Source organism: Onychostruthus taczanowskii, unplaced genomic scaffold (genome assembly GCF_017590055.1).
Source record: "Onychostruthus taczanowskii isolate IOZ18803 unplaced genomic scaffold, ASM1759005v1 scaffold9, whole genome shotgun sequence".
NCBI classification, from domain to species: domain Eukaryota; kingdom Metazoa; phylum Chordata; class Aves; order Passeriformes; family Passeridae; genus Onychostruthus; species Onychostruthus taczanowskii.
In genome coordinates, this window is record NW_024506993.1 from 14,493,384 (window position 1) to 14,519,055 (window position 25,672).

General features: G+C 46.0%; 2 protein-coding genes across 2 annotated transcripts; one reads left to right on the forward strand and one right to left on the reverse strand.

Moving 5' to 3' along the window:
* Position 1: 1 nt before the first annotated feature.
* Positions 2 to 17,735, forward strand: WDR82 (WD repeat domain 82). The gene is made up of 9 exons (XM_041425744.1): positions 2 to 230; positions 5,070 to 5,167; positions 7,992 to 8,058; positions 8,250 to 8,349; positions 11,001 to 11,117; positions 11,858 to 12,013; positions 12,138 to 12,207; positions 13,955 to 14,097; positions 14,273 to 17,735. Exons 1-9 carry the CDS (start codon positions 70 to 72, stop codon positions 14,300 to 14,302), a joined length of 942 nt encoding a protein of 313 aa, XP_041281678.1. The 5' UTR covers positions 2 to 69; the 3' UTR covers positions 14,303 to 17,735.
* Positions 17,736 to 18,490: 755 nt separating this feature from the next.
* PPM1M (protein phosphatase, Mg2+/Mn2+ dependent 1M) lies at positions 18,491 to 25,243 on the reverse strand. The gene is made up of 10 exons (XM_041426019.1): positions 24,913 to 25,243; positions 24,726 to 24,881; positions 23,874 to 24,128; positions 23,271 to 23,383; positions 22,247 to 22,331; positions 21,836 to 21,954; positions 21,375 to 21,438; positions 20,406 to 20,513; positions 20,064 to 20,212; positions 18,491 to 19,795 (listed from the first exon to the last, which is right to left on the reverse strand). The coding sequence occupies exons 1-10, from the start codon at positions 24,967 to 24,969 to the stop codon at positions 19,651 to 19,653; spliced, it is 1,251 nt and encodes a 416-aa protein (XP_041281953.1). The 5' UTR covers positions 24,970 to 25,243; the 3' UTR covers positions 18,491 to 19,650.
* Positions 25,244 to 25,672: the final 429 nt, after the last annotated feature.

Below are 25,672 nucleotides of genomic sequence, written 5' to 3' on the forward strand. Positions count from 1 at the left end.
CCCCCGCCGGAGCCCCGCCCGGCTGCCCTCAGCGCCGCCGCCCTCGCTCGGTGCGGCCCGGCGGGCGGGATGAAGCTGACGGACAACGTGCTGCGGAGCTTCCGCGTGGCTAAGGTCTTCCGCGAGAACTCGGACAAGATCAACTGCTTCGACTTCAGCCCCAACGGCGAGACCGTCATTTCCAGCAGCGACGATGACTCCATCGTTCTCTACGACTGCCAGGAGGGCAAGTGAGTGGCGGGGCCGGGGGCTGCGGCCTTCGGGGTCTGGGCGCGGGGCCGTGAGGGGCGACTGCCCGCGGTGGCCTTTAGGGACAAGCTGTGCCCGCTGATCTGGCCGGTGAGCTTCAGCTTGAGCTTCTCTCCAGTTGTTTTTCAGCGTAGGCTTCTGAGTAGAATCCCAGCGGCAGGGATGGCAGCAGCGTGGGTTTGCCTGCTCTGCGGGTGTACTTGTTATCTTGGTAGGCTGGAGACAGTGGTGGTCATTTCCTGAGTGTGAGCGAAAGTTCGCTTCTGTGAGAGCTAAACAGCTGCTAAGCCCAAAGGGTTCAGTCTGGCCACATTTCCAGGTCTCGGGGTTGCTGCAGGGATGGAACTGACTTCTCGGGCTTCTCTGGGCTCAAGTCTCGCTGATCAGTAGAGAAGTGGTTGTTGCGATCAATGTGCAGATGTGTCCTTTTAATGCCTCATTTGAGTCCAACTTCTTTGCCAAATGCTTTAAGCCAAAAGGTGCAGATGGTGTGGCGTGTATCACTGCAACTCTAATAACCTGATGGTGTTTTCCATAAAACCCGGTTCCTAAGTGGTGTCTTGGATCGCTGCAGGCAAACGTGATCCTCTGTGTTTTGAATAATTTTCTCTAGTTGTGTCCCTGTCTGTAAAGCACAGTGTGATTTCCCTGTGTCTTCAAACACTGTCTGTTTATATGTAATCGATCAGGGTATTGATTGATTTCTGTTACCTAGGGGTAATGAGTTGAGGGTGTGTTTCTGTTTCTCATTTAACTGTCCAGTTTTATCTTTCTTCTACCATTGATCATATGATGCTCATCTTGATTTTTGGATAAACTCTCAGAAATTTGCAGAGCTCCTGAGATCTGGTGCTCCTGTTCAGAAGATGGAAACCTACACCAGGGGAGTTTGTAGTCTATGAGAGTTGGAACAATTTGAGCCAAATGGTGTCATTATGCCATTAAAAATCTTTCTCTGTACTTTCTCTTTCTCACACTTTATACAAGTGTTCATTTGTCTGCTTTAAATTCCTTCAGGTTTTAAGTTTTACCTGTGCTTACTGGTGTAGAGATGTAGTTCTGAGGTTGTTGGTTTTTTGTAAAGTCAGGACTGGAAAGCATCATATCCATACAAAAAGTGAAAGGAAAGCAAGTGTGTGTATTATAGGACAGGGAATAGAAAGGTCAGGTAATGTGGGAATGAAAAAGAAATGGCTTGGGAGTGTCAAGACAGAGATATGTCAGTGTTGTATATATTTTCTAGTAAACTAGGTATTCCTAACCCTCCTGCTTTTCCAAGCAGACCAAGACATCATATTTGCTGGGATTAAAGATTGCCTCCCACATATTCTCTTTATTTGGGGGCACACCTATTCTGTTATTTTAGACTTCTGTGTAGTTTGATTGCTTTACACATTAAAGTTGTTGGGCTTCCCCATCTGCTAGAATGAACTCTGACATGAAAATATTTAATTCTGATTTATGTAAGAACAGGTAACTCTATACATATGGATCGTGCCATGGATCGTATCCCAGATCTTAATTACATACAGTAGGAGCAGGGCTGAGTGATGTTAATGCAGATGGTATTGATTGCCTTTCCCCTTTCAAACTTGGAAAGAATAGTTTGATGGGTTGGGAGGCATTTGGCCCTTTCATTCCTGTCTCCATCTGATCCTGATGTGCTTTATAGTCAGAGGGTTTGCTTTAATTAAGTTAAATGTAGATCAGTGGTCCTCTGCTGCAGTGCTGCATGGCAATGAGAGTAGTTTCTCAAGGTAACTTCTGTGTCAGGATGCAGTTCTCTGGTGGTTACAAAATTTAAAAATTATTTGAAAGCTTCTCATGCACTATCAACTGGCTTAAAAGTGTAGCTGTCATTTTTAAGGGTAGCTAGGGATGCAGGACTCACTTGTTCTCTAACCTGGAAGGTTTTATTTTGAATTACTTTGTCACTTGAAATTCTTGTGAAGATGATATTTCAGATCTCTGAGTGATCATTGTTATGGCAGTTTTAGGCTTGTAGTTGGTTTATTTTTCCTTATGAATCACAATTTCAAGAGCCTGTAACTTTCATCTGCATGGATATAATGGCCAGGAGGAAATGAAATGTCCTGCTTACTGGGGTTCAGTGCAGGATATCCTACTTCATCAAATGGCCTGAAAATTAATGCCTTTCCCTGTGTAAAAGTGGGGAAGTCTGGTGTGTGTCCTCTGTTAATGAGCAGTTCTGCTGGTAGGATTAAAATGCAGCTGCTTGGTTCTACTTTGGGAGTATCCTCACCCAGTTTGGTTTGTTTTGCCACACTGAAATGTGTTGTTCAGCTTTATGAGAGTGTGCCCAACCCCATCTTGGTGAACTTCAGCTTCTGGCAGTGTCAGGACAGTTGAAACAATGCTCTGTAGCCAAGGGCTGACAGGACAAGATTATCTCCTTATCATGTATTGTTCTGGGCTTGGGCAACTGACATGGGCATCCAATAATTTTGGTCCTGAGGTTCCATTTCTATTTCAAAGTGTGCAAACAACGAAATTGTTACTAAATTTTTAACCCATCCTGCCTCACCAAATCCCTGCACGTGGGCTGGCTCAGAAGCGTGACTGAGAGGCTCACTGGAGTCTGTGTGGACTTGAGGAAGGGTTGTGAGAACTTGCAGGACAGCTGTGTGCTGGGATGTACAGCAATCCCTGAGGCTGGGAACAGCCTGCCTGCACACCGGTGACCTGCTGTGGTAGAATGATGCTCCAGTACAGGTTTAGCTTGTGTTTTAGTGTGTATCAGTTGTGACTTACTGAAACAAATGAAGGGACAGATCTGGACTGCTGCTTGACTGTGGTGTTTGCTGGGCACACCCACCTTCCTGGTTGTGGTGATGTTTTACCCACAGCAGCAGTGATTCAAACCGGGCCATGAATGATACTGGAAACCTTGCCTGTGATTTGTTTCATCTTTGTAGCAGATTTGCCTGAGATCTTGTATTTTTCTTTGTCAGTATTGGGTTTTTTTTGTAGGTGGGCTTCACAGATTGACCTTGACCTTGGAATTGTTTTATTGATTGTGATTTGTTGTTTAAAAGTACTTCTTTTTCTTGTTGGTGCTTAAAATAGTTGACTGGCAACATGTCTTGTGTGCAGTGACACACTTCTGTTTGTATCAGTTTACATGAAAACTTCACCTTTTATAGAACACAGAATTCTTTTTTCTTCTTTTTGGTAAATGTGCTTTTGTCTGTCTGTTGATCTTTATTGTCTCTCTCTATGTTAATTTATTCTAAATAGATCTTCTGAGATTTAAACTTGTAATAGAAAAGGAAAAGCCAAACTAGACATGGGAGAATCTAATATCTATAATATATTTTGAGATTGGGAATTTTTTTCTTGATTTGTTGTTAGGTTTTATTCCCACCAGACTGGTCAACAGCATGGGTGAGGTAACTTCAGAAAGCAGTGTGAGGAAGTATATCATGCATAATGTTAGAGTGTGTCAAAATTTGAATTTGGTGTGTTTTTTCAATGTGTGGCATGTCTGGATCTGAAGAACAATTTAAAACACTGCTGGAGCTACTGGGGAAGAATCAGTTGAGATTTAGTCTGTGGTACAGGTGGTGTGTGGCTTCTCACTGCACTTGCTGTATTGGCTTTCACTTCATGGGAACTTGTCCCCAGCAAGTTTGTTTGAAGTCAAAGCCCTATGGCTTCTGCTGTTTGAGAATTGATATTCAAGAATGAATGTCTGGTTTTGTTCTGATGTGAAAAGTCTCCAACTTGTGCTCTTGTTTGGGTGTGTCAGGTTGAGGCTAATGAAGAAAGGAAAAAGTCCAGTGTAATAGGAGTACCTTGACTGAGGTGTAGCCTGACAAACTTTGGTCTTGGCAGCAGGATTGGTTTCGAGTGCTCCTGCTGTTTGTTTCCGCTCCCGTGCTGTTTGTCTTTGGTTGTGTGGGTAAAATATTTTGTGGGCCTGTGTAATAACCAGAGTTGTGAGTCTCTGGATTAAAAATAACTCCGGAAGAGAGGGCATTTCTGGCGTTGATCAGTACCCTCGCTGCTCCACTGCCCAGCCCTGAAACTTTCGTGCTCCCTCGGTTGGAGATGGAAGGGGAAGGAGGGTGGTGGAGACCTTGCGCTGCTCAAGCAGGCACCGCTGCTGTGAGGTACCCTGATTAGCCAGCTGCTTCCAAGCTTACTCTGCACTTTGAATTTCTAGTACTGCAGTGCATTACCTGCTTACCAGACCCCCAGTTCTGTCAGTTGTGTTTGCTTGCACTCGTATTTTTCATTCTGTTGCAAAATGTTAAGTTTAAGTTTCTTTCCCTAAGATTGGATATAAGTATAATTCTGCAGTAGTTTGGAAAAGTCCCTATGTTGCTATGTCTGTTATAGATGACTGGGTGTTTGGGTTAATACCCCGTGAACGAGACACCCTGTTCTAGGTTTTGAAGTAACAGAGAACAAAGACAAATTATACTCAATCTAAAATAAGCAGCAGATGAATGGGGAGATTTGAATGGGCAAGGGCACAGTAAGGCAGTGCTCCTTGCTGTGCTCATTATGGTAGCTCCTCCTTTTCTTTTTGCAGTAGATGTCATAGGAAAGGGAATTTTTGGAGGAGACACATGCATTTAGCAGGTGTTACCTCCTCAAGCCTGGGGATAGTTTTGGAGAAACAACAAGATCCTTGTTTGAAGATAAAATACAAAAGCTTTTCTTTGTATAAAAACATCTGACTTCTTGAAACAACCGTGTAATGCCTCAGTGGGAGCAGGCCTTGTTGATGTGAATTTTGTTTTGAGATTTTTTTGTTGCAGAGAGTGCAATTATTTCTGCTTTCTTCCTGATAGACCAAAGAGGACCCTGTACAGTAAGAAGTATGGAGTGGACCTCATCAGATACACACATGCTGCCAACACTGTTGTGTACAGCTCCAACAAAATAGATGGTAAGTGATCCACTGGAGTGGAGCATATTAATCTCCTTACACTGCATGTCTGGATAATTAGTGCTAAAGATTTGGGGGAAAAGTTATAACAACTCTTCAGTGATGACAATTCTGTCGGAGGCAGGGGAAGGAATTAATGTCCAGCACTCATGCACAGCTTGGTGCTAGTCCATTGAGCTGCCTTACATGTTTGTTCACTGCTGCAATAACTGAGGGGTTAAACATTGTTGGGGGGATAGAACTGGGGTTCTTCATTGTGCTCTTCAGTTGGTGTTGGTGTCAGTGCTGTCATGGGCCTCTGCACCTTCATTTCTTATGTGAGTGAGGTGGAAGGAGCAGCTGGGCCGAATGCCACAGCTCTGTCTGGTGCACACAGCTCAGCTGCAGAGGAGGGGAGGGCAGCAGCTTCAGGCAGCTCAACCCAACTCCAGCCAAGCCTGGAGGAATTCACTGAGCTCAGTCTTGGTTTTGTTTGTTCCAGTCAAAATCTGAGAATTTTGCAGTGACCATGTCTTTTAGCGCAGCACTTAACAAATGGCTTTTAATATTGGACTTGTAGACTCATCATTTCTGTAGCAGAGGTTTTGGTTTGGTTTTTCCTTTGCACAGATGAAACTAAACAGTAGAGATGCATAGTGATGTGTGCAGGGCTACTAAAGGAATTGCAAAAGCTGTGAATTTACAGAAGATGGAAGTTAAGAGTTAGGAAGCTGCGTTAAACTAGAGCAAGCTGGGCCTGAAACTAGAGGAACAAGGAAGTCTCCACCAGAATTGGATTTAATGGTGTGAAAGGTTTAAAAGTGTCACAGGAAGCACATGCCTTTTTAGTCTGTTTCAGAACCTACTTATTTTTTAAATTATATTATTACCATATGTCACATTTTTATTTGGCTGTTATTTAATTCATAATAAGTAATAATTAACAATCTAATGAAGCATTTTAATGCCATTTTGATTACTGAGATTTTGTGTATAAGCACTGGTAAGCCTTAAGACTTAAATCTTCCTGCTGCAGGGTAGCATTATGGTGAACACTTAATTAGAAGAAAAAAAAAAAAGAGACAATGTGAGAACGTTTGTTGCTGTTACAAATTGTAACCCTAAGAAAACCAACAGTGTGTTCTGTAGGAGTCCTGGTACTCTGTAGTCCCTAATGCATGTGGTCACGGGCAAGGTGCATTGTATTAACCTGTTTTGCAGGTATGGGGAGGGAAAATTACCTCAGGAACATTCTATAGGAATGCTGGTGCTTGTGTGCAAGCTTTTTTCTGTTGAATGCAATGTACTTGTGAAGATTTCCTCGAGACCTCTGCACTTAATCCGTGTTGCCTGATCCCAGGCTGAGGTAGTAGTTTGTACAGTTTGAGGGTCTATGATACCACCCGGTACAGGAGATAACTGTACAGGCCACTGCCTTGCCTGGGACAGAGCACTGCCAGCAGCGAGGAGCACAGAGGAGCACAACTGCCCAGTGCTTCCTCCTTAGCAAAGGAGGATGGAATTCTGCACGGATACTTCGGAGAGCAGGTAACGACGCTTCTAGGAAACTAGAGATGAGTCCTAACAGCAAGTTTGAAGCACGTTGGTTCTATCCAGTGTGGGATGTGACACTGGTATTAGGGATTTGTATTTTGGATAATCACCTCAGGTCACTTAGAGCTTTTCAGAACTGTCACCTGTACCACATTTCCAGCTCGTTCGGTCAGCTTCAGTTTGCTTCTCAGATACTGGAGGGTGGTTTAGACCTCTGATTTCAGCTTGATGAGCAACCTCAGGCAACAATGAGAACTTGATATTTTTTTCACAGATAGAAACTTTCGCTGAATGAGCCTTTCAAAACATATGGAACACAGTAGCCCCTCTGACTGTCAAAATGCCCAGTTCATGTTGCATCCTCTTGGCACATGTTCTTCTGAGTCAGAAGTAAAAATGTCCTTGACCCTCAGCAGGACTGGTTGTTCCAGCAGTACAGAGTCTGCACACAAAGATTAAAAAGTGGCTTCTGTCTTTTAATAATTGTTTCCTCTTAGAAGGAATTTTTTTTAATTTTGGGGAGGAAGTCTCAACAGCATCTTCCAGACTTGTGAGCTACTCTTGGTATGTTCACCTATACTCAGGATAAAATTGGCACTTGAGAAATGTTGTGCTCTTATCTACTCTGTTTATGGTTAAGGTTGCTTGAAGTGCACTAAGCTTAGGTTACTTGGTCCTCTTCTTGGAGCTTAGTGCAGGGAAAGTGTGAAGCTGTTCATTGTCAGATTAAACAAAAAGAAGAGAGATTTGCAATTTTTTAATGATCTTGTCCTGGCTTCGAAGTTACAGTTTTATCTCTAGCTGAGTGCCAGAATTTGTACGTTTCCTTTGTGTACTGCTTAGTTGGAGATTTGTTTGCTGATTGTGTATGTAGGAAAGAGAGCAATATTCATGCTGCAAAGCAATACAGAGTGGTAGCATCAACTCTGTAAATTTGATACTCTCCATTTTGTGAGAGCAATGGAATAAAACCTGCAGCTACTTAAATTTTAGCACCTTTGAAATTACCTTACATAAATCACATGACAGTTGTTTTTAAAATGTAGCATGACTCCAGACTGTGGGAAGTATCTTTTCCTGTTGCCTGATTTTCAGTTCTGCTTAAGAACTGAGTTAGTTTATGTTTGTTTCTAACTTCATTCTCTTTCATAGGCTTACTTGAAATTAAATTACCAGACTTAAAGCACTGTGGTGAGATTACTATTGCACTTGGAACAAGTTACTGTGTGATCTCTTTCAGATAACCTTGGGCTGGTGGTATAATAAAGCTTATGGTATGTTTGTGTTTCAGACACAATCCGATACCTCTCCCTGCATGACAACAAATATATTCGCTATTTCCCAGGGCACACAAAAAGGTGAGATGTGGCTTGGGGACAGGGCAGGAGAAATTGAAAAAAGAATGGTAATGGGCTTGAGTTCCATTGTACTTGGTTCATGCTGGTTTTTGCTTAGTTCAGTGATGGGTTTTTTCACAACTCTTGGGGTGGGTGTTGCTGCATTCACTTCTTCGGTTTGTCTCTGATGCATGTGGCTTTCTGTACTGCAGAGTGGTTGCTCTCTCAATGTCTCCAGTGGATGATACCTTTATTTCTGGATCTCTGGATAAAACTATTCGTCTTTGGGATCTCCGCTCTCCAAATTGCCAGGTAGGTTATAGAATTCATGTGCACAACGTGTTGGATTTTCAGTTGGAAGAATAAAAAAATGGATGAGTGTTTGTAACAAACTAAAAATACTGCCAGAAGTGTGTGCTGCTGATGTAGTGTTGACATGTTCCTGAAGGAGCCTGGGTCAGGCATCTCTGTGCAGAGTGTGTGTGCGTGTTTCACATTGTGTCACAGCACTTGCTCTCACCTGTGTCTCTGCTGGAGAGGCACTGGGGAGGGCAAGAATAACACCCACAGCTGATGAAACAAGAGAAGGGCTGGGTGTCATCAGCTTGTTCATCAGGCTGCTACCGTGTGCAGAGGATGTTCTCTCAGAGCTGGCATCCCTCCTGTGTTGAGAACTCATGTTATCTGAGTGTTTGAGTGTGTGTCTAAAATTGGTGCCTTGATGCAATTACATTTGATGAAGAAACTGGTGATCTGAAGTAACACAGCAGCCATATGGTCTGCCACCTCCTTGCATCACCTCTGTTGCTGATCAGAACTGTTTGTGAGCAGGTTTGACTCGATAGCAAGACTGCAAAACTGTTTTTGTTTACATATTTTTTCTGGAATACTTTACTCTTCTTAGTGGAAGCAGGCTTGTAAGAGCTGAGAAAAATACAAGAAGTGGCAGCAGTGGCAGGAATGAAAGATTGGAAGTAGAATTTCTGTCTTTAGTGGTGCTGAGTTGTTTTGTCTTGGTATCTGGGTACAGAGTGTTGTGCTCTCATATCCCCATCTCTCTGGCACTATTTTGCTTATGAGAGAGGGCTTCTTGCTTGTTCCAGGTGATGGAACTGTAAATGAAAGAGAAAGAAGTTACATTTCTTATAAAATGTTTTTATTGTTCTTCAAACTAAGCCTTTTCTTAATTTTTTCTTAATTCTGCTTTTTTTTTTGGGAGTATGCCTTTAACTCCAGCATGTAGGTTTCCCTTGGGATGAATCTCCATCTCCAAGTTGCTGCAGATGAGACAGGGTTGTAAGTGCAGTAGCAATTCTGTGACTTATGCTAATACCTGAACTTGTAAGAATGGTAAAACTGGGACTTGTAACTGGAAGCTGCATCCAGCCAAGTTTGGGAAACAGGTTGAAGAAATGTTACTTGTAGTTTTCAGTTGGTCCGTGAGATGGCAGCCACACTGCCTGGGAATATTCCCGGGAAACCAGAGCTGGCCCACTCACCAGGGCCCTGAGCATTGGCTGAGCTCTCTGCCTCACCTTCAGAGACCTACGAGGGAAAGAAGAGAAGTAGTACAATCTCTAGATTTACCTAAAGAGGAATGCAGAAAGAAATAAAAATGCAGAAACTTGTTAAATGTGTTATGGATTTAATCAAAGATGTGTTCTTGTTTGTGTGCATACAGTCCATAAAAATGTTTGATTAACATGCACAGACTGGTAGTCAGGATACAGGAGATTACATATTTTGTTGGCTTTTAACAAACTTTCTCAAGTGTTTTTTTTTTACTATGTGACTTAAGGAAGAGGTAACATTGAAAATAAGCACTGGTAGTAACCTGTCAATTTTAATATGTGTGAAAAATGCCATTCACTTTTGTTAAAATTTTAGAAGTGTAATAGTAATGAAAATACTAATAAAAATTAGGACAATAAGAAACAATAAAAAGCAGAGGATTACTGATGTGGGGGGGTGCCTGGCACTGCCACAAAGCACACCTTGCTAACAAAGGATTACCCCTTAAAAGTAATAGCCTATTGCATATTCATAGATCTCATACATGATTCATACATTCCTTTCAAACTGGGGTGTTTCTGCTTAATTTTAGCTTTCCTCACCCCCACCCCCCCAATCTTGTAAATCAGTCTTCTTGGTTCCTCAGAGTCTGAGCTTTCTTGATAAGGAAGCAATAATTCTTCTCTTGGGATCTTGGTGTCTGTTGCTGTTATCTCTATCCAGATAGGATAATGTGAAAAATTTCTTGATTATCTTTTCCATTCCTTGAGCTAGTTACAAAAAGTATCTTACATCACATAGTTTCTATTTTAATATTATGCTATAACTATATTTACCATGCTACTTAAAAGAGATTATTACAGCACTACTTAAAAGAGCATAACTTAATGCACAATAATTTAGCACTACTTAATACAGCGTAACTTTCCAACATAATACATACAGTATTCATTTTAATATTTGCAAAGAGCAATATTATAGTACATATCTGTAACATATGTAAAGTCTATTGGCTTCCAGCAGGTATGAGGTTTCATTAAACAGGCATGTGAAGCTCAGCAGTGATGCTCCCTTGCTTTCAAAGTACTTTTTTTTCCCTCTTGTGCAGCCATAAGTGGTACAGCATTGCTGTTGATCCCAGCAGCAGTGTTTTGTGGTGCTGCCGGGTATGGTTATTAACACAGCCACATGAGCCTCCCTTCTCTGGGGACTTTTGGAGTGCATGACACCTTGAATGAGTTTTTCATTTGTTTTGGTGTAAACTTTGTCACTGAAGCAAATTATACGATGACCTAAAGTTGAGAAAGCCGAGTTTCGAACCTTTGTAAAACCTCATTATTTACAAGTGAAATTAATTTCACCCCTCGTGTGCTGTTCTGCTCACTCAAAGAGAGGAGGTAGAAATGTGAGCATCAATCTTGCAAAATAATTCTGGTTATTTCTATTTCTAGGGTTTAATGCATCTCCAAGGGAAGCCAGTGTGTTCTTTTGACCCAGAAGGGTTGATTTTTGCTGCTGGAGTCAATTCTGAAATGGTGAAGCTTTATGATCTCCGTTCTTTTGACAAGGTGATGTACCCTGACTTCCCTTTTTACAGCTTTTATCTTGCAAGAAGTAATCTAAACTTGATGCTCAGGGGCTGGATTTTTGTACTCGAGCTTGCTGTCTAGGTGCCTCCTTGGCATCCAGAGAGTTCTCAGTAAACACACATCTCATGGACAGAGATACAAATCCTGAGGTACACTCTTAACCCCTGTTCAAGTGCTAACACTTGAACCTGCTCCAAACTACAGTTCAGGCTCTTTGTTTTGTGGTTTTGGCCTTTCTTTCCTTGCTGCTTATTCTGGAAGAACACTGGCAAAGATTGAGCCAGGACTGTCAGAAAGGATGGAAATTTCAAAGGAAACTGTACTGGTTTGGTCAGCTGAACTGAATAAGCACTGAGCATAGTTGGGTCCATCGTTCTCAAAACTCACGATGATTACACTGCCTCAAATCATTTAGCAGCCTTGTTTGAAAACCTGTTCCTACCTTAATTTAATTTGTGCTGTTGATTGTGGTGGAGTATGAAACTGTTGGATTGAAGCAGCCTATTGCACTCTGCTTTTGTTTTGGAAACTAGATTCGTATGTTGCAACTTATACATGGAGAGATATGTTTGCCTTGACACTGTCTTTTGGTATCTTAGGGCTAAGGCTTTTCTTTTACAAAATCTAAGCTGTTTTCCTGTGCTGAGGTTAAAAGTAGATTGTTGTTAACAGGATTATGAGCAAACAGTGTTGCTCATGTTTCTATTTTCTCTCTGCAGGGGCCATTTGCCACATTTAAGATGCAATATGACCGAACGTGTGAGTGGACAGGCCTGAAGTTCAGCAATGATGGGAAACTCATCCTCATCTCCACGAACGGCGGCTTCATTCGGCTGATCGACGCCTTCAAAGGAGCTGTCTTGCACACGTTTGGGGTGAGCCTGCTGCCTCTGGTACTTGCTGGAAAACCTGGTGTTAGTTTGGGGAGCAGGTGCCCTTTGGTTGTGAGATTGCTGTGGACACGCTCTCTACTACATATTCTCCTGTTTTGTGCCATAGGGTTATAACAATAGTAAGGCTGTCACGCTGGAGGCATCATTCACACCAGACTCTCAGTTCATCATGATAGGTAAGATAATTCTTGGCAAGAATTTCAGTGCTCTGAAATTAGCCGTGTTACGTAGGGCTAAAGCTGTGTCTGTTGGGAAACAGAATGTATTTAAATAATACAATGCAGCTGTAAGCTTTTTTTTGCACTGGCAGTGTTCTGTTTTGTTAGCTTGCTCAGTGTTCTCTAGACTGAAACGTAAAAAAGCCTGCAAGAAGTCTTTTCTTCTTTTCCTATATATAAATGCTGTTCCAAAACAGCTAAGAAACCAGGAAACTGTTGTAGTGTGGGAAAACTGGTCACACAGTTTGTTAGTGGTCCTCTCCCTGTGGCTAGGACGCCCTCATGTGCTGCCTCACAGCGTTTTGTGGCTGTGTTGTGGCTGTTACCTGATGACCAAAGCACATGTTTGTGCTTGGGTGACTGGTCTTGCAGCTTGGTGCCTTTGTACACCCCCAGGGCTGTTCTGGGGCAGCTGCAGTTTGTTCATGTGGCTCTTGTAAATCCCCATGTCTGTGGAACAAGCTCTTAACCCTTGATAGAAGCTGTAGGCATCAGTATGGTGGCTCCCAGTGTATGATGGGATATGAACTCCTGAGGGAAGCAGCTGGAGAAAATCAGCCTGAAACTCCTGTGCAGTCTGGTGCTGCACCTTGGGCACCCCACAATGAGCCCTTCAGTCACCTGCTGCCCAACAGGAACTTCGGACACAAGTCAGATGGTCTGGCTGGTGCTGCCCCTTCCTAGAACTTTATATTTTCTTCTTTATATTTCTGTGGCTGATATATCAAATATGTTTAACCTTGTGGTAATTTGATATCCAGATCCTCATTTTTCTTGTATGAGTGATGGTCTTGGCAAAACTTACTTTCTTTTGTTCTGGCTGAGAACTTCCTGATTGCAGAGAAGAGGGGTGGGGTTTTTGTTTCGTTTGTCCCTGGAGAGCACTTTATTGCACATACTTACCTTCCTGTTGTGCTCTTCCAAATTAAAACAGTAGTAGAAGTTCCAAACCACTTATTCCTGTTCAGTTTTTACATATGGTTAAGTTGCATCCTCTGCTTCTTAATTTTTTCCTGAAAGGCTGCAGACCTAAATACAGAAGCAGAAGAAAATGTTTTGCGTTCTAATTAGGAGTCCTATTTAAAATTAGTCTAAAGCAAAACTGAATTATAAAAATATAAACTTCTCAGCCTCAGAGTTTGAAAAATGTAATTTTAACGTGAAAAACTTGTTCCATTATAGTAATGTGGCGAGTCCATATTTCCAGGGGACCTTCTGATATTTGGCTTAGTGCATTGAAATCTGGTTCCTTCCATGGTAAAGGCTTTGGTTTGATTCTGTGCCCACTGAGTGAGGCATTTACCTGCGTCTGAACTGAGAACTTGTGTGAACAATGACTCTTTCCCCAGCACTTGGCCTCTGCACCTTGGTGCAGGTTGGCCAGGGTCTCTCCTCCACAGCTGGAGGTGTCAGATCTCCTTTCTTACTGGGTGACAGTAGTTAACATCTTTGCCTGAAGAGTGTTGCCCTGTTGTGTAGTTGAGTCTCTGCAGTGCAAAGATACAAACTTGCTGTTTGCATATAGGTGTTTCAACTCTGTGAGGTTTTGTACATGCCCTGGTGACACTTGGAGAATGTTAAAGGTTGTGTTATGAAGTTGAGACCTGCCTGTTCCTAAAGTTCTGACAGAAAAAGATGTTCTTCCTTTCTTCTGCTGACCTCTCCAGTGCATCTTCCATATCTTGTTTTCCACTCCTACCTTCAGGTTCAGAGGATGGGAAGATCCATGTTTGGAATGGAGAAAGTGGGATGAAGGTGGCTGTCCTAGATGGAAAACACACAGGTCCTATAACCTGTCTGCAGTTCAATCCAAAATTCATGACTTTCGCTAGTGCATGTTCCAATATGGTAAGGAAATGGGCTTTAAATTCCTCTGAGCTCCATGAGGTGCTGACCCTTCCAGAGATGAATCTGACAAGTCTCAGTGCTTCTCATGTGTGCTTGCAGAAGGTGGCAGCTCCTACAGGGTGCTGTAGGAGAGATTTGAGTTCTGCTGTGAAAAGATGTTTTCTTTCCTCTCTAGGCCTTCTGGTTGCCAACTATCGACGACTAATTCCTACGCTGCAGCTGCTGTCAGGTGGCCCCATACTGCTAACAGCAGCACAAGCAAGTTTGCAAGCATAGTTTTGGAATTGCCTACATCTCCTAGACTGTGTTCCTGTTCCTGCATATTTTCCATGTCTTACCTTTATCTACAGCATTCCGTTGTGAGGACTGCTCCTCTTGGCCTCTGGCACACTCAAGAAGCAGTATGCTACAAGCTCTTACCTGCCAGTCCATGCCCAGCAGGCTTTAGCCTAAGATGGAACTGACACAGTGTTATTTCTTAGAGCCGTGAAGTCTGTTTTATCTACAAAATGTTGGTGGCATTTTTTAAAGCTGTAATTATGTGTTTTCCTGCTGTAAATGCACAAGGCTGTTGATGTTCCAATGTGGAGCGTGCAGTTGCTTTCCATAAGTGCATGTTTTTAACGTCTGGGATCTCTGGTTTCACTGCAGTCCACAGATGCAAATACTTCTGTGCCAAATGTGAACACTGACAGTTTTCAACGGCAGATGCTGGATTCTCTTGCAGTGGAACATGCACCAGAAGTGTGGGTAGCTGTGAATGTACCTCATACATCTTGTCATCCTTTTTTTTTGGCAATTTAGTGTGCAACTGCACAGGTTTCATCCACTGTCAGAGATTGCCCTGCTGTTTGCTGTGTCAACATCCTGGAGGTGCAGACAGCACTGCTGAGGTCCAGCCAGTGTCCCGAGCAATAAAGGAGTCTGTCAGAAGAAGATGGAGAAACCACACTGAGACTGAGAGCACAGTCTGCCTGTGTATCTTCCTTATGTACCATCTTGGCTGATCTTACTTGTAAATATCATGGGGTGGGTGGGCAGTGGGAATGGGCCATATTTTTTTACTTTTAGATATAAAAGAATATGATGTGGGCCAGTAATGTGAGGTGTCTAGGCTGTTTACTTTCACCGATGCAGTTTTCCACCCCCTGATCTGTAAATAAGCTCCATGAAATTTATCCCACAGCAGGCTTAGACTGGTATCCCTTTGTTGGTAAAACTGACATGTATAGTCCATCACACAGTTTGGCACTGGTCTGCAGGTTTTTGGTGATAGCTTCAAAAGAGCAATGCATCCTTTGTCAGATGGTGTATTCAGAAATTAATTTTAAAAATCTTAGGCATGACTGTGCTGACTCTGCTTTGCTGTGGCCCTGCTCCAAGGAATGCCCCTGCAAAGAGATGGGGAGGGACATGCTCTCCTGCCTCAGGGGCTTGTAGCACTGAAAAGCTGGCTCGTTGGTCTTCAAGCCCAGTTCCAGGTGTTTTTTCCTGAAATGCTGCTTCAGTGGGATGCATTCACCAGCAAGCTGGGACAGGCCTGGCAAAAATGTAGTGTTCACTGTATTCTTGCCTTTCCAAACACACTTGGGGTCGTGCTTGGGAAGTCTGTTCTTTCCCTTGCCCAGTCACTTGTGCTTCCCTGCTCATAAATATGAAAAGCTGGCAAGGTGACAAGACAGTAACAGGCATGTTCTCTCTGCTCTCCAGGGCCACTACATTCTGGCAAACCATGCTGGAGCATTTTCCTTGGGTCAGTTTCCTGATGTTCCCCTGTTACAGCAAAGTTCATCTCAGCTGTATACTGTTCACGTTATGATTCCCTGGAAAAGTAAATGCCTTGTAGAACAGCTGTTTCTGTTTTGCCTTTTTTTTAGTCCCCTCCCAGTCCTTGTCCACGGAAAGGTGCTGTGCTAAGAGCTGGGGACAGGCACTGAGCATTTCTGTGCTGCTGGTTCTGTCCAGGTTGCAGCACTGAGCATTTCTGTGCTGCTGGTTCCGTCCAGGTTGCAGCACTCGCCTGCGGCAGTGCAGGAGCACTGCCCACACGGGGCAGGCTCACACCGTGGTGCTCGATCTGTGCTGCGGTTGTGGCTCTGCTGCTGCTGCCACACGGGGCATTTCTAACCACAGGTCTGCAGTGTGAGTTTGCCACCCTCCAGCAGGGTGATGGATGCTTTCCCTCTGCCACACAGGCCTGCTGCTGGAGATGCAGATGAGGGGTTCGTGCCACCCCTCTTCTGTGCTGTCCCACCATCGCCTATAAATAATGCTGCCCCGTGCAAAAGGAGGTGGTTTTCGCGGGCCTCAGTCACTTTAACTCAGCAGTGTTGCATTTCAGGCTGTTTGGTGCTATTTTACCTTCGTTGGTATTTGCAGTGCTTTGTAAAATACAGATATTTGGGGTTTGTAGTGTGTTTTAACAGTCCAACTTCAGCGTCCAGTTGTAAATTATCTTTGAGGTTTTTCGAGTCTTTTGCCCGAGGAAGTGAACAGATAGCCTCCGGCCATATTCCTTGTTACTTTTGAGAGGGAAGCATTTGGAAGTCTTTTATTCTATAAAAGCTCTCTGTTAATGTGGTTTTGAGCGCTTGTCTAGAGGTTGTTGTTCAGCTCTCTTCTGCTTGCAGTGTTGTAAAACATGGTGTGTTGTGGCATGGAATGTTGAAGGGAAAGGGAACCAGAGGAGTGGTTTAGGAGGATACACACACAAGCACATCAGTGGTTTTCTGGAGTGAAGAGGGATGTTCAGGCTCATGCACTAGTTCTGTGTTCAGGGTGGCAGCTGAGTGCCTTCCCAGGGCCCACTGCCACCCACAGAGGCAGAGACATCTCTGTTGATGTAGCATGGAATGCTTTCCATCTGGCTTTAAAAGAGGAGAATGTGCCAAGTGTTGTCAGGGAACATGAGGATTGTGTGTTTCAGATATTTGGACAGGAACGGTGAATAAAGCTTTTAGCTTTCAGCTTCTACGTGCTTCTGTAGGAGTCCCAGGGCTGCAGTTCCTGTGTTCTTTAGGGCTGCCAGCTAATGAGAAACAGATCTGATGAGAAACAGCCTTCCCAGGTCTGACAGAGGGGCCAAGAGCAAACAGCATCCCCCCTCCAAATCTGACATGTAAATCATCCCCATGTTCTTTGGGATGTACCTTTCTTCTGAACAAGGGGGAAATGAGACTCAAGAGCCTGCCTCTTGAGTAAGCAGTGTGGTGGCTGAGAGCATCTGCCTGGGCTGTAGAAGACTTCAGGTGCCATTCTCCAAGTCAGTCTTGAAAGATTTTTATTATTTTATTGAAGCTCCCAGGTCCTGGATTTGTGCCCCAGTCCCTTTGTGCTTTGGAGGGTGCAGGAGCAATTGAGTGACTAATTTGGAAGCAGCAGGGTATCTTTTTCCAATGCCTCTTGGCTATTTTAGCACTTTAAGAGACTTCACCTTGGTTTTGGGTCGGGGCAGGAACCTGGTGAGCCTTTCAGAAACTGGTCTCTGTGGTCGTGAGCTGCTGTAGGGAGTTGGACTCCTCGGTGGTATCTGCCAGTGAGTGTAAATACGTAAAGTCAAATTATGCTTTGTCACAAAATACTACCTATGTGGAGAATTCAATGTTGTGGCTGTGACCAATAAATATTTTGTAGAGAGACCACTTGAGTGCTGTAAATTCTGCGTTTGTCCAGTGTGATACAACTTGCTGGTTTCTTAGAGGGGAATGTTAAACTCATCCATTTTTTAAAATCTCCCTTTGTTTTGGAGAGTCAGAAATTCTGTAGTGGAAATTGTGGTTCTTTGAAGTTACCCCTCCATAAATTCCCCATTTTAAGAGGGTTTTTTTGGCCTATGAAAGCATCAGGATAGGGAAGCCTTGTGACAGCTACTTATGGAGCTATGGTGCCCTAGGTAAAGAGGTATTCACAGCAGCCTGTGGTCTGGATGGAAGAGCTGAGCTCTTTCTCAGCGAGGTGAGAAAATAACTTTCTGAATTTGAGAAACAGGAATCTTGGTTCATTACAGTTAACACATATAAATGTGTTACAGCTGCTGAAGGAAGGAGAGCAGCCAGTATCATTACCATGGGTTAATCCTCATGTACATTGTTTTCAGGTCAAACTTAAGAGGATGGAGGGAAAGTGAAGCTGAAGAGAAATGGTTTTTATTCTACCCCTTGCTTAAACCATGAGCAGATAGCTGAGAATGCTGCCCCATTCCTGGAGGGAATTTCCTCCCACTGCTGGAAATCATCTTTCAACACCAAGCTCTTGCAGCAGCTCTGGTAAGGGGATGCTTCTGGTGACAAGCAAAGACAAATTAAAACCAGAAACTCCCCAGTGATTTTCTGAGGCTGTTTTCCTCCAGCCCAGATCTATGTAAAACCCCAACAGGAATAACACCACAGTAAGATGCATGGGAAAAAAACAAAGTACTTTTATTTGGACTTTAATCCTTGTGGAATTTAAATGCACACTGGGGTTTGGCTGCTTCTCTAGGGAATCCTGCAACCTGTGTAATAATAAAAACCAAAGTGGGGACTTGGGGAGATGGGAAGCTTGTCCAGACCTGAATTTGCCTGGCTAATGAACAGGCTGGGAAGCAGATCCTCAGAGTTTAAGACAACTCTGGCATGTCTGCTGCACTGTGTTTCTGCTGGAATAAGTGCTTGAAATTCAGCACTGCAGACAAATTGCAACAAACCGGTTTTATTTTACTTGGAGCTCTTCTACTGAATCAGCTGATGCACTGAACACCTTGGTTCTCATCAGTGCTGCTGCTACAAAACCTGCTTTGCTATCAGAAATTACCTGAATAGAGAAAGTGTCAGCAAGTATGGATTAAGATTTGTTAGAAATCTGTACACTGTGTTACTAACACACTTCAGTGTTCTTAAATAAGAGTAAGGCACATATCTTTGCACAGGAGGCTTCTGTACACCAGCGTGAAGCTTCACCTGGCTAAGTCCTCTGGGTCTGTGGTGCTGCCTACAAATGGCAACTGTCTCAAGAGCTCTGGGCTACTGCTCCAGCATTCCCATGGCACAGGCACGGCTGTGCCCAGTGCTGTCTTGGCAGCAGCTCCCAGCTTTTCAGCACATCTCACGTTACAGCAAATGGATACGAGAGATGCTTTAGCTTATGCATCCAGTTCGGCTTGGTTCAAGTCTGATTAAAAGCCAGCTCTTCAGACTGGCTGGATCTCAATTGATCCTTACTGTTCAATATTAAAAAGGGAGAGGGATCAGTAGAAATATGGATTTGAGTGTCACTGTACCACAAAGATCTTAGGAAAAGTACCCTTTGGTTTGCATGGCCCCCTTTGCAGGTTCTCCTTGGTCCAGCAATGAGAAAGGGGAGTGATTTGTTGCCCACTGTGCTTCTCTTGCATGTTGTTGAGGAGCTAATCTTGTTCACCCTGTGCCAGTGCTGGCTGTGCAATTCAGGTCCCACTGCAAACGGTTTTGCTGGAAGAGAGCGTACACGTGTGCAGCAGAAGTCCCTCAGTCTCGGGCCGATGCAGAATGGCATCACAGTAAGGGAACACAGAGATGCTGTGTGTCATCCTGACAGTCAGTCCTCTTCCCTGTTGTGTAGTGGGATGACAAATACAGAGATGTCATCGTAGGATGCCTCGTGGCTGTCATCCAGCATCCACTGGTGGCCTTTCTTCTTTCCCCTTGCCCTGCATACCAAGCACTTGGCCAGTTCTGAAAACCTGTGGGTAGAAAAATGCAAAGGCTAATACAGCAGCTATTCTCCTTACGTACAACGTTGAGATGTGGCTTTATGTTATCAAAATAAGGTTTTTTAAGACATCAGTTTTGTAATTGTTACTTTAGGATGGGAACAGATTAGAAGGCAGTTTCCAAAGTCACAGAAAAGAGTGGTCATGCCAGAGCTGACCTGGAAGCAGTGGGATCACGGCCTGCTTTAGGTCTGACCAGGTTCTTTGGAAGAGAAAACAAAGGCAAAGCTGGTATTACCTTTGAGGATCTGTCCTGTTTTCTGCAAGGAAATTCCTGACCACATGGGCCACCTCCTCGTTGCACAGAACATCCCAAAGGCCGTCAGTCGCCATGATGAGGACATCATCTTCCTTAATGTCATGCACAGCAAAGTCAAATACATTCACCTGGAAGGCAGAGGAGTAAATCTGTGACAATTCCTGCAATGTAACAGAGGGGTCAGGGATACAAGACTTCCCCTGAGTCATGATACACTGGGACCAGGAAAATGCTAAGACCTGCCAAGTATTTTAAAGGTACGTCCTTCAGAGGAGTAGCTCGTTTAATTCCACCCTACAATTCCCATGTGCTGTGACTGACCTTAGGAATGCAGGAGAGGAAGGGTTTGACTTCAATGTTGGTGTCAATGACCTTGAGTTGATGATCCCCCAGGCCTCGAGAGACAGCCAGAGTGCCCAGCAGGCGAGCCTGGCCCCAAACAAAGCAAAACAGGATTGAAACACTGGGGTGTGGGGCCTTTCAGGGCTGATGTGTGGCTTGTCCTGACTGATCTATGTGTTGCTATAGGACCTTTCTCCAAGCATCACCCAGAACAGCCTCTGGAGACTTTGGAGATGGAGGAATGATCAGAAGCAACAGCCTGATGAAGTGTGGAAGCAGCCTGACTGTGAATGGCTCCATGTGGCCCATGGTGTGCTCTGGAGTTAGTACATGTGTTCTGGGTAATGCTGCAGACCTCAGGAGGCCCATGGTGGCATCTGTTCTTGGTTTGAGGTGGCAAGAAAGACAGCTGGGTTGGTTTGGGGGTGTCTCTTTGTTCTGGCAAAGGAGGTTCTGCACTGACTCCATAAAGGGGGTGGCACGTGGGCTGTAGTGCTGGAGAGGTGATGGGACTTTCTGCTCACCCCCAGCAGGCAGATGCTGCATGGGTGCAGTCACTGCTTCTCCCTGCCTCCTCCTTCCCTCTCCAGGCTCATTCTCAGCCTTTCCTCTAGGAGGACATTTGTGGGAAAGGCACTAGAGCTAAAGGAGACAGTCCCAAGTGGGAGCTGGTCAGGTTCTCATCTGAATTGAGTTTTTGTGTGCAAGCCCTCGGGGCTGCTGTCTGCTCTGCTGTACTCTGGAGGAGGGAGCTCCAGAGGGCTCTGGGTTACACCAGCCAGGCAGCAAAGGAAGCTGCTGTATCCAGGCTGTGGGACTGTGCTGTGCTGGAGAACCCCAGAGCTCCAGTCTGCTCTAGTGCCCCAGAGTGTGACATGAGAGACAGGGACACTGAGGACCCCCAGAAGATTTGCCTGTGCCTTCCCAGTGTGTAAAGCTTTAAGCTACCTGCTTCCCGTGACCGTGGACAAGAGGATACTTGAGGTCAGCTTTCTCCACCGTCTTGTACCCCCTGGAACAGAGAATTCACTGTTGATTTGGGATTTGTCTGACTTGATAGTACAACCCAGCCAGAGCATTTTGACTCTGACTGACCCTTGTGGTGTCCCCATGCACAGACAGCTCACTGAGGGTGGGGCAAGGTGATCCTCACTCTCCCCTTCCTCCCCAGCTTGTACCTGCACCAGCTTGGGACTGCTTGCACCAGCCCCATGCCCGTGGATGCCAGAAGGACCATCCTGACTGTTTTCTAACCACCCTGCCAGGGCCATGGTCCTTTGGAGGGAGCTGCTCACAGCATCCTTCCCTACCATCCTGCTGCTGCTCTCACTAGCAGGATGTGCCCCCTCTCCCTTCACTTCCCCATGGGTGTGAGCAGGATGTGAGCAGGTAAAGCAGAAGGGACTCACCAGCCCTCCATGAAGTAATCCCGGTACAGGACTTTGTGGCCCACATCATCTCCCTTCAGCCTCCGTGGAAACTCAAAACGGGTGAATTCACCATCCAGGAGCTTGGGGAAAAGGAAAGCCTGGAGGAGGGAATGGAGGGGTGAGCATGGATAGGTTCTGCTTCTGCCTCAGGACTGGCACTCCCAGCAGCAGAATGGAGACCAGAACTGGGAAAGCACATTCCAATGAGGACATGAACATCTCAGACTGTTGGCTGAATTTCTACCCCAGTCCTCCCTGGCTAGTTCCAGCTGACATTATGGCCACACAGTGACCTTCAAGGAATGCTGAAGGACCTCTTGCCACAGGCCCTCTCTGGCCCAGTGGGATGCTTGCAGCTGGATTGTCTGATGTGTGGAAGGAGTCACTCACCAAGTGCTGGATTCGCTGCCTCTCTGACTCGGGGGTGAACTCGCTGCTCATGGGCACAATGCTGTCCTTCAGGACAAGAATTGCCCTACAAGGGGGAAGAGGCAAAGCTCAGCTGTGCCAGAGAATAGCTGTGTACCCAAAAACTGTTAAAAAATGCCACTGTATTTCAAAGAACTCCATTGCAATTGCACTGTTGCAGCAGAGAACTGTGCTTGCCTGGTTTGACAGTGGTCGAGCTCACTGTTAGAGGAACAGTGGGGCCACAGCCCAGTGAGGGAAATCACCTTTTGCTTTGAAACACCTGTCAGGCTGAGTGTGCTGCTGCATTACCACCCCAAGGCTGTGTCTGGGCAGCTTTAGTCCTTGAAATCCCCAAACTGTTCCAGAAGGCATGAGAGCACCTTTCTTCTAACAGGTCTCATGCCAAGCAGGAGGGGGATGGCTGGGCTTCACATTTACTGTCTGTAGGATTAAATCAGAGCTGTGGTTTAACCTGGCAGCTAAACACCACACACCCAGTGGGATGGGGCAGATAAGCAGGAAAAAGGAAAGTAAAATCTGTGAGTTGAGAGAAAGGAAGTTTATTAGGACAGGAACAGAGGGAAAGTCATAATGAGAAAAGAATTAGAATATAGAAAACAACTGATGCACAGTGTAGTTGCTCACCACCTGCTGACTGATGCCAAGCCACTTCCCCAGCAGTGGCCCCAGGCCACCTTTCCCCTCAGTTCACACACCGAGCATGGTGCCATGTGGTCTGGAACATCCCTTGGGTCACCTGTCCTAGCTGTGTCCCCTCCCAGCCTCTTGTGCCCCCAAACCTCCTTGCTGGTGGATGAGAAGCTGAAAAGTCCCTGACTCTGAGCAGCTGCTGAGCAGTGCTTGCACAACTCAAACATCAGTGGTTTTCAACAGTGTTCTCTAGAACTCTGTCTGAGCTGAAACCAGGACAGTAAGATGCTGGAAACCTTGCTTAACTCCCAGCTCTCATCCCCAGCAACTTCCCCCTTTTGTTATGACTCACCTGCTGTCCCCAGCATTGGCCACATAGAGCTTTCCCTGGAAATAAAGGGCAGCCAGAGCAGTGCAACCTCCTGTCTGGTTCGTAGCTTCCATCTCCTGGCCAATGACTTCATCCTGTTGGTTTCAACAAGTTTGGAGACTGGCGTGATCTGGGCTGCTGCTTTCTACACACTGTCCCATCCCTCCCAGCAGAAATCCAGAACCAAAACTGCCTGTGGATGGGCCACAGGAAACCAGCAGAGTAACAGGCAAAGTTGCTTCTGTACAGCCTACACAGCTGCTGCTCCTGGACTATGGATGCTTTAGGAGGGTGATGGGGAGAGCTCAGACTTGTACGTGCTGTGTGAGTGTGACAAGAGCCACCTTTCTGCCCTACAGAATTGTTCAGAGCTACTGCAGCTTTGCTCTGGGTCAGCACTGCCAACAAACAACTCTGACACAGGCCTTGGGGGCTGACCCAGCCTGATCTCAGCACATTTAAAGGTTTGGCCCAGTGTTCCAGCTTACTCAGTGAGCAGCAGAATTGCAGACACTTCCAGGGCTCAGGGAGGGACACACTGGCTGCCTGGGCCAGCAGGACCGGTGCCCTGCATGGGGTACTCACACATTCCTGGAAGGCATTCTCCAGGGCTCCCACCACCAAGTCTGCTGCGTGGATGTGCTTCTCCTCCACGAACTGGGGGTCACTGTCACAAACACAGCGTCCGCTGAGGTGCAGGGGGGGCTGGGCCTCGGTGATGCCTCCCACAATCTCCTCCAGCTTCTGCTTGATGCAGTAGTGCAAATAGTTGGAGGCGATGATGGCAGCGTCTGGGCCACCGTGGCCATCGAACAGCGCCCAGTAGTGACCAGTCAGAAACTGCCGTGAGGAACAGGGACAAGACAGGGGCTGAAGAGGTTGTACAGATGGCAGGCTCAGAGCCACGACGCCTCTGTATTTGTTTTGCCTGACTTTTCCACCCCAGCTTCCCTTCCCTGCCACTGGTAAATCTCAAACTCTAAGTGATACCCATGTGCTGCTCTGCCCGACCCATCATCTGAGCTCTGAGCATCTGGATTTGCACCACACCCCCTCGTGTGCTGTATTAGGGCAGATGGGGCCATTTCACAAGAAGTGCAGCAGAGCCTGGTGAGAGCATCCTGTGTTCCCAGCTCATGCTGCTGCCCAAGTGACAGCAAGACACACTGGCCCTTGAAAGCACAGGGAGGAAAGGAAAGGTGAGAGCACCAAGGGCTTGGATGACCTCAAATGCTGCAGCTCATGGAAGCAGAAATGGCATTTACAGACACAGCTATGTATTGGCTGACCACAGGATACACAGGCCCCCTAAATACATCCAAGAAAGTGTTTCATCATGTGGGCATGTAGGACTGATGGAGCAATCCTGAACCTGTGCCCTTGGGTGGCAGCAAAAGGCTGGCAGCAGGGTGAGCACAGCCTGTCTGGGGGCAATACCTGTGTGGAGCACAGGATCAGCCATTCCTCATCCTCCTCCAGGCCTGGCTCTCTCCTCCGGACAGAGATCTGACAGCAGGCGGCCTGGTCCTCATTGAACTCCGACTTGTCAGCATTGATAACCCTGCAAACACTCCAGTAAGGTGTGGGGACACACTGCACCTCTCCTGCTCCCAGCCAGCTGTGCTGGCTGCTCTGCAGCCCCTGCAAACAGCTGCACCTTGCCCCTCCTTTCCAGCCCCATGCTCCCTGCTCCCTTTTCAAACTCAAGGATCTTTCTGCTGTTGACTGAAATAGTAAGCCATTTATGTGCAGCAGGGAAAAGCCCAGCTGGGGACACAGAGACCTGCACCCTGGCCTCAGGCAGCCCTCGTCAGCAGCCCACACGGTGTCATTTCCTTGTTGACACAGTGCATTGCAGAAACACCACCCTTGCTTTTCCTTCCAGCGCTGGTAATGTCTGTCCCTGGATGGGAGTGGGCCCTCCTTGCATTTCACGCTGTGCCATCCCAACACCGTGGGGTCATGCCGGTCTGGCCAGGACAGCTCCTGGCTGGAGTTTTGATCCATCCTGATCCATCCCCTCTGCCATTTAAAGCAGCAAACCAATCGTGGTTACCCCCTTTCCTTGTTTTCAAAACACTTTGCCAAGACGGTGCTGCTCTCGGGGCTGCGCCGGCCACTTGTCACTGCTGGCAGGGGGTGGCCAGGGGTGTCCCCGCCGGCCCGGCAGGAACGGGCAGGGGCTGGACGATTCACGGCCACGCCAAACCTCCTCTGGGGCAGAAAGCCGCTCTCTCCTCGCCCGCAGACGGTGCAGAGGGCGAGCTGTGCCTGCGGGCGGCCGCTCCGGGCAGGGGCGGCTGCGGCCGAGGGGCGCAGCACGGGCAGGCGGGGAGCGACCGCCCCGGGCACCGCGCCAGGAGTCCCCTAAGCCTCCCCCGCAC

Excerpts from the sequence above, each read along its gene's own strand:
- WDR82 (XM_041425744.1), top strand. The coding sequence starts at position 70 with ATGAAGCTGACGGACAACGTGCTGCGGAGCTTCCGCGTGGCTAAGGTC. Across the intron at positions 8,059-8,249 it reads TTCCCAGGGCACACAAAAAG|AGTGGTTGCTCTCTCAATGT; the intron begins GTGAGATGTGGC and ends TCTGTACTGCAG. Across the intron at positions 14,098-14,272 it reads CTAGTGCATGTTCCAATATG|GCCTTCTGGTTGCCAACTAT; the intron begins GTAAGGAAATGG and ends TTTCCTCTCTAG.
- PPM1M (XM_041426019.1), bottom strand. The coding sequence starts at position 24,969 with ATGGGGCTGGAAAGGAGGGGCAAGGTGCAGCTGTTTGCAGGGGCTGCA. Across the intron at positions 24,882-24,912 it reads CAGGGGCTGCAGAGCAGCCA|TGTGTCCCCACACCTTACTG; the intron begins GCACAGCTGGCT and ends GGAGAGGTGCAG. Across the intron at positions 24,129-24,725 it reads TGATCCTGTGCTCCACACAG|TTTCTGACTGGTCACTACTG; the intron begins GTATTGCCCCCA and ends TCCTCACGGCAG.